The sequence below is a fragment of the Tupaia chinensis genome, unplaced genomic scaffold (genome assembly GCF_000334495.1).
Source record: "Tupaia chinensis unplaced genomic scaffold, TupChi_1.0 Scaffold000086_1, whole genome shotgun sequence".
In the NCBI taxonomy this organism is placed as follows: domain Eukaryota; kingdom Metazoa; phylum Chordata; class Mammalia; order Scandentia; family Tupaiidae; genus Tupaia; species Tupaia belangeri.
The window spans coordinates 5198578-5206920 of NW_006159548.1; the positions used below are offsets into that span (position 1 = coordinate 5198578).

Below are 8343 nucleotides of genomic sequence, written 5' to 3' on the forward strand. Positions count from 1 at the left end.
GAAGGAGAAGGGATTGCGGCGTGACCATCCCCCCTGGGGGGTGATTTCTCGCTCTCTGTCTCTCTGTCTTTCTGGCGAGCACACATACCCTATAGCAAAAAACTCTTAAAAAAATAGATAAGAAAGAAAAAGGACTGAAATAATATTTCAAGAAATAACTGAAAATTTCCCAAATTAATAAAAGAAATCATATCATAGATTCATCAAGATCCAATGAATTCTAAGCATGATAAACTAAAAGATATCCCATCATAGTAAAACTTAAATAAAAAAAAAAAAAAAACCACTAAACTTATAAAGAAACACATTTTAAGTAGCCAGAAAACAAAGCCAATTTCTACTTTTCAGAATCAGGATAGTTGTTACCTGGGAGGAGGAAGAAGGCAGTAGTGACCGGAGGAGACTTAAAGGGGACTTCTCGGGGGGAGAGTTAAAGGGGACTTCGGGGGGGGGGGGGTTAATGTGTTTCTTGACTTAGGTGCTGATTACTTGAGCTTGTTCAGTTTTTGAAAATTCATAAAGTATATGCCTACAACATGTACACTTTTCTTTATGTATATTATATGTCAATAAAAGAGTTGAAAGAAAAATTAGATTCAGACATAAAAGAACAAACCTACAAAAGAACAATTAGAGTGACAGTTGACTTCTCAAGAGCCACAATAGAAGCCAGAGGAAAGAATAAATTATCTTCATTTTGTTGACAGAAAATAATGGCTGTAACTGCCAACTGAAAATTTTATACATAGCAAAAACATCTTTCAGGAATAACAGCAAAATAAGGATATTTTCACACAAACTAAAATTGAAAATTTTTTCTCACAAGAAGAAATCTGAAATAATGTACTTCAAAAAGAAGGGAAGAAATCCCAGGAGATGCAGAAATCAAGGGAAAACAAAGAACGTGGTGACGATACAACTAAATGAACACTGAACAATAATATATTTCATGGATTTCAAAAAGAAAAGTTATGAGAGTTAATAGATGACAAGGTTAGCTATAAGAAGGAAGGGATTAACCAGAGGTAAAGGGCTACGAGATTTTTGTACTGTCTGGAAGAAGGATAAAAGTATTGGATAATATTAACAACAATTTTCCAAATTATTAGAAAAAAGGAATGTTGGGGCCAGGAGGTGGTATGTTGGTTGGGGTGCTGGACTCCCACTTAGCTCACCACGGTTTGAGTCCTGGACCTGGTGACTTGTTTTCTCATGTTCTTTCTCTCTCTTTCTGGTGAGCACACATCCCCTATGGCAAATGTAAAAATAACAATAATAATGCATAAAGTTGAATAAATAATTCTTAGAAAAAAGGAAGAGAAATATTTTCAGTTAATGCTCAGAATTTCTGTGATAAGTCAGCCCTGTAGCTCAGTAACTAAGAGTAATACATTGGAAGCTGGATCCCACATGGCCAACTAAGGTTGAAATCCTGGCCTCCGTGGCTTGAAAACCACTCTGTACATGTGTGCATTCAAGGCCAAAAACATGATAAGGTGGAGAAATGGAGAAAAAAGATTGGCAGCATGACCAGGACTTAAGGGGGCTTTGGGGGGGGGGGGTTAATGTGTTTCTTGACTTAGGTGCTGATTACTTGAGCTTGTTCAGTTTTTGAAAATTCATAAAGTATATGCCTACAACATGTACACTTTTCTTTATGTATATTATATGTCAATAAAAGAGTTGAAAGAAAAATTAGATTCAGACATAAAAGAACAAACCTACAAAAGAACAATTAGAGTGACAGTTGACTTCTCAAGAGCCACAATAGAAGCCAGAGGAAAGAATAAATTATCTTCATTTTGTTGACAGAAAATAATGGCTGTAACTGCCAACTGAAAATTTTATACATAGCAAAAACATCTTTCAGGAATAACAGCAAAATAAGGATATTTTCACACAAACTAAAATTGAAAATTTTTTCTCACAAGAAGAAATCTGAAATAATGTACTTCAAAAAGAAGGGAAGAAATCCCAGGAGATGCAGAAATCAAGGGAAAACAAAGAACGTGGTGACGATACAACTAAATGAACACTGAACAATAATATATTTCATGGATTTCAAAAAGAAAAGTTATGAGAGTTAATAGATGACAAGGTTAGCTATAAGAAGGAAGGGATTAACCAGAGGTAAAGGGCTACGAGATTTTTGTACTGTCTGGAAGAAGGATAAAAGTATTGGATAATATTAACAACAATTTTCCAAATTATTAGAAAAAAGGAATGTTGGGGCCAGGAGGTGGTATGTTGGTTGGGGTGCTGGACTCCCACTTAGCTCACCACGGTTTGAGTCCTGGACCTGGTGACTTGTTTTCTCATGTTCTTTCTCTCTCTTTCTGGTGAGCACACATCCCCTATGGCAAATGTAAAAATAACAATAATAATGCATAAAGTTGAATAAATAATTCTTAGAAAAAAGGAAGAGAAATATTTTCAGTTAATGCTCAGAATTTCTGTGATAAGTCAGCCCTGTAGCTCAGTAACTAAGAGTAATACATTGGAAGCTGGATCCCACATGGCCAACTAAGGTTGAAATCCTGGCCTCCGTGGCTTGAAAACCACTCTGTACATGTGTGCATTCAAGGCCAAAAACATGATAAGGTGGAGAAATGGAGAAAAAAGATTGGCAGCATGACCACGCCCCATTGGAAGGGACTTTGTGTGTCTCTTTCTCTCTCAGGTGAGCCCACACATGTCTTGCAAAAAATTAGATAAAGTTCTGGGATACACACCAAATTGTTCTTAGAGGGAAATACATATGTGAGGGAGAAAAAAGGTTGGAAATTTAAAAAGAATCTATCTCGGGGCTGGCAGGTGGCATAGTGGTTAAAGACACTGGATTCCCACATGGCCGACCACAGTTCGAGTACCAGATCTGGTAGCTTGCTTTCTCACTTTTCCTTTTTCTCTCTCTCTGTTTCTCTCTGGTCAAATTAAAAAATAATAATAGAGCCAGCAGATGGCGTAGTGATTGAGGCACTGGACACTCCCACATGGCCAACCATGGTTCAAGCCCTGGACCTGGCAGCTTGCATTCTCATGTTCTCTCTCTCTCTTTATCTCTCTGGTGAGCACATGAGCCCTGTAGCAAACTAAAATAACAGTAACAATGATAAATAACATTAAGTAAATAACTATTTTTTTAAAGAATTACTTATTTTTAAATTTTATTTATTCATTTATTTATTTTAATTTGACCAGGGAGAGACACAGAGAGAGAGAGAAAAAGAGAGAGAGGAAAAGCGAGAAAGCAAGGTCCAGGACTCGAACTGTGTCAGCCATGTGGGAGTGTCTATCGCCTCAACCACCATGCCACCTGCTGGTCCCCAATAACTATTTTTTTGAGGAAAAGAAAACTAGATCTGCTTGGAAAGTGGGCCGTTGGCTGGCAGCTGGGAACGTGGATTTCAGGAGGGTTCCTCTCATTCCCAGAACTGATGAAGTACATCACGGTACAAACAATATTGTTTGACCTGAATTCCTGTTTTCCTTCTGAGAGTTTGGAGTTTTGATACATGACAGGCAGAGAACACCTATGTGACCAGCTGCCCATAAAAGACCCTGGGTGCTGAGTCTCTAATGAATTTCTCCGACAGACAATATTTCACATGTGTAGTCACAACTCGCTGGAGAAAATAACTGTCCTGTGTGACCCCACTAGAAGAGGCCTTTTGAAAGCTAGTGCCAGTCTTGGTCAGGAATTCACCCTATGTGCTTTTCCTCTTTGTTGTTTTTGTTTTATATCTTTTCACTGTAACAAATTATAACCCTGAGAGCATCTGTGAGTTCTAGTAAGGCCTGAACCTGAGAGTGGCCTTTGGAACTCCCAGCCCAGGTAATCGACATATAGATGACGGACAGACACACAGACAGATAAGCAGATAGAAACTGAGAGGAAAAACGACTATTCACTTTAAGAAGTATGTTTACATTCAAGAGAGAAATGAATTCCTATTTTCAATCACTGTATTTTTATTGCCAAAAATATATATTTATACTTGAAACCTTGTTATGAAGAGAAAACAAATATAAAAAACACAGTAATGTTTTCCAAAAACCACGAGTTAATCTTGATCAATAAACAACTCATTTTCTTCAATTCAGTATACGCATTTGCTCACCTTCAGTAACTTGACCTCTCGCATGGCAATCTTTTTAACCATTTTGTCATCATCACTTTCTAAGAACTTCTTGATGGCCACAATTCTTCCACTATCTTTATTCCTACACTTCATCACCATTCCATAACTCCCTTCTCCAACCAATCCTAGGTTCTCATACTTTTCCATTTTAATTTAAAGCCAGTAGGAATTTTTCTTGCTGTGGAAACCAAAACAGAGAGAGTTAACGAAGTTGAGTATATTCATTTCCTTTGCTCTCTGAGAAAATTAGTTCTTCACTGCTTTTTGTTCATACTAGAAATGTCACTGTGTCCCGCTCTTACAAGTCTTAGTATTTTGTCTTGTTTTTAACTTAATTAATTAATTAATTTCACTTTGACCAGAGAGGGAAAGCATGAGAGAGAGAGAAAGAAAGAGAGAGGGAAGTGAGAAAGCAAGCCACCAGGCCCGGGACTTGAACCACAGATTGCCATGTCCAGTGCCCTTAACCACCATGCCACCTGCCTGCCCCATAAAATAATTCTTTAAAAAAAAAAGAAAAAGAATTATTTATTTAAGGGGCCAGTAGGCGGTGCAATGGTTAAGGTGTTGGACTCCCACATGGCTGACCACGGTTCAAGTCCCAGATCTGGTGGCTTGCTTTCTCACTTTCCCTCTCTCTCTCTCATCAAAATAAACATAAAAAATAAATTAATAAATAAATAATAAATTAATTAAATAATTTAAAAATAATAATAGCAATAAAATAATTCTTTAAGAAAATATTTATTTATTTAATGTTATTTACTACTTTTTAATTTGACCAAACAGAGACTGAGAGAGAGAATGAGAGAAGGAAAATGAGAAAGCAAGTTGTCCAGGACCCAAATCATGGTCTGCTATGTAGAAGGCTAGTGCTTTAACCACCATGGCACCTGCCAGCCCCAGATCAAAAAAAATTTTAACACCATGTTTAAAAGATTAACGTTGAAATACTTATGCACTTTCTACTCAATTGGGAAAAATATTTGATTACAAAATGATCAATTGCCAAATTAATACCAAAATCTTTAATAACATATTTTTCTTTTTCTCACAACACCAATTAAATTGCTATACTGAACTTACAAAAGAGCATTTGCTTCATAATATATAAACAGATTATTTAAAAATTAAAAATTGGGGCCGTCGGGTGGCATGGTAGTTAAGGTGCTGGACTCCAACATTAAACTACAACTCCAAAATTAAATTTATTTTAAAAATCTGACATTGAGGGGCTAGCAGGTGGTATGGTGGTTAAAGATGTTGGACTCCCACATGGCCAGCTGTGGGTCAAGACCTGGACCTGGTGGCTTCGTTTCTCACTTTCCCTCTCTCTCTCTCTCTGGTCAAATTGGAAAATAATAACAACAATAAAGTTAAAATATTTTTTTTTAAATCTGACATTGAAATTAAATTCTAGAAGCCAAGAATAAAAAATATTGCTCTAAATGCTCAATGTGGTTCCAAAAGTTTTGGTACGAAAAGAAAAAGTATTTTGGCAACTATATGTTTAAATAATGATTCACAGTTAAAATGTTTTAGGGGCCGGCAGGTGGGATGGTGGTTAAAGGTGCTGAAACCCCACATGGCCAACCATGTGTTCAAGTCCCAGACCTGGTGGCTTTCTTTCTCACTTTCCCTCTTTCTCTCTGGTAGAATTGGAAAATAATAGTAATAATAAATAAAGTTAAAATAAAATAACTCTTTAAAAAACCGTTTTAAATCTGACAATATAAAAACACTCGTAACACTTTGGGAAGAGGGACAGCCAGGTGGCATGCTAGTAAGGCACACGTGACCAGCTGCACACTTTGAAAAATACACTGGGCCTGTGTGCATGCAAGTGCGCCCACACTACTGAAAGGAGAACAGAGGAGTGGGGTTTGCAGCATGATCATTGCCCCCTGGGGGGATGCTCGCTCGCTCGCTCTCTCTCTCCCTGTAAGTACATGAGCCCTGAAAGAAAAAGAAAAGAAAATTGGGGAGAAGAAAAAATTTCCTGCATATTATATGACATACCAAATATTCTTTGTTCTAGCAAACTGGTAATCCAATGTATACTATACAGTTTCAGAACATGACATTTGCTAGTTTTGAGGTTTTATTACATACGTGTTTTTAACACAGATATACCTAGAAACCCAGAAGATTAATCTGGGGGGGGGGTGGAAACAATTCCAATTAATGCCAATTCAAATTATTTCATAATTTTACCATCATTTTTTGTTTGTCTGTTTGTTTTTTTGAGAGGGAGATATTTACTGTAGGGTGCATGCAGACACCAGAGAGTCAGAAAAAGATGGAGAGAGAGAAAGCAAGAAATCACCCCCCCGGGAGGATGGCCACGCCACAATCCCTTCTTCATTCTCCTCTTGAGATCCTGGGCATGTACACACCCCTGGCATGAGTTTTAAGTCACTGGGTCCAGGACTCCAACCATGGTCGGCCATGTGGAAGTCCAGTGTCCCAATCACTAAGCCACCTGCTGGCTCCTTACCATCGGTTTTTTTTTTTTTTTTAAAGAATTATTTAATTTTTAAAATTTATTCATTCATTTATTTTAATTTGACCGGAGAGAAAAAGAGAGAAAGCAGGAAAGCAAGCCACCAGGTCCAGGACTCAAACCGTGGCTGGCCATGTGGGCGTGTCCAGCGCCTTAACCACCACACCACCTGCTGGTCCTCTTGATAGTAGATTCTACTACAAACTACAAAGAGTCTCAGATGCTTATTTTCCATACATTTCATGTTTTAACTTCTAATAACTTTTTAAATAATATGTTTGTATTTGAAAAACTCAATGTAAGTCTCTCTCTCCTTAATTTATTCTCTCCCATAAGGCAATTTAGGACTAGGCTTTAGGTCTATCACATCAATGACAACAAGAGCCAGAATCTGTAGCCTGCATCATTTTAAAACATTTTGTAGCTGATGTCCTCAGTATTTGAAAATGCATAATGAGGGCCAGCAGGTGGCATGGTGATCAAGGGTGCTGGACTCCCACATGGCCGACTGCGGTTCAAGTCTTGGACCTGGTGGCTTGCTTTATCACTTTCTCTCTTTCTCTGTCTCTCTCTGGTCAAATTAAAATAAATGAATGAATAAATAAATAAATTTTTTAAAAAAAGAAAGAAGTAGCAAGGAACAAGGTCAGTATTCAAGTTGCAAGCTTTGGGGTTCTATCCGTGCTATGGGAGGGCTATGAATGTGGCTCTCTCCCGTAGGAAACTCTAAGAGGACAATGAAGTCTACTATAAAACCACAGGACTGTTTGGGGAAATGGCCCTTCTGTTCCTGCCATTGGGAGGCATTTTTCTCAAAAGGCCGCTGTGTGATAGTGAATAATATCTTTAGTCATATCTTTCCATAACCCCGTCGAGTATTCTTGCTTTATAACATAGGTTATGGACATCACAGAAAGTCTCTCGCTGGGGCAGGTCTGCATTGTCCCCATATGATGGGGCTTGGGTTTCATCCTTATCATTCAGCTTATCTGGCTGAGTGATTCTCAATGGAGTCACCCTCGCTCAACTTTGAGCACCTCTGCCAGAGTGACCCATGATTATGTATAGCGACATTCTTTTGTGGTGTTGGGCTGTTAAAAAAAGGGGGGTGATATATGCTATTTTAAAGGATTTTGAACAGAATGGAGGAGGGAGATTTTTATGGGAAATTCCCCTCCCAAGAAATCTTTTCATGAATCTAATATGCAAATAGTGAAAATTCAGCCATTCTAGTTACAGGGAAGTGGAAGTCTGGGCTTCTCATCTGTTAATACTGCCCCACTTCTTGTTCGTTTGAGAGGGTCCATGGAGCCCTAAGGGGTCCAAAGAGTTTATATTTAAGCAAAGTTGAAATTTAAACAAAGTACTAAGGTAGGTTATACCATCTGGGCTCTATAAGAGTGATCCAATTTTCACTGTATTTGGGTTTCTTGTAAGATGTCTTTAAATAAAATTGGGACCAGCAGTTAGCATAATGGCTACATCACTGGACTCCCACGTAGTCAACTGTGGTTTGAGTCCTGGCTTAAACTCACACTGGGTGCGTGTGCATGCATGCCCAAGATCCCGAGAGGAGAATGAAGGAGAAGGGATTGCAGTGTGGCCAACCCCACTGGGGGGTGATTTCTCACTTTCTGTCTCTCTTTGCCTTTCTGGCGAGCGCATGCGCCCTATAGCAAAAACCTCTCCAAAAAAAAA

At 38.3% G+C, this 8343-nt stretch overlaps 1 protein-coding gene across 2 annotated transcripts in view; it reads right to left on the bottom strand.

The window, feature by feature from the left end:
* CDKL2 (cyclin dependent kinase like 2) overlaps window positions 1-8343 on the bottom strand; it is a 62309-nt gene that overhangs the window by 50918 nt on the left and 3048 nt on the right. For both annotated transcript variants that reach the window (XM_006142937.2, XM_006142938.2), the window contains exon 2: window positions 4122-4320. In XM_006142937.2, coding sequence (XP_006142999.1) covers window positions 4122-4289 — 168 coding nt within the window. In that variant the 5' untranslated portion in view covers window positions 4290-4320. The remainder of the gene's footprint in view (window positions 1-4121; window positions 4321-8343) is intronic.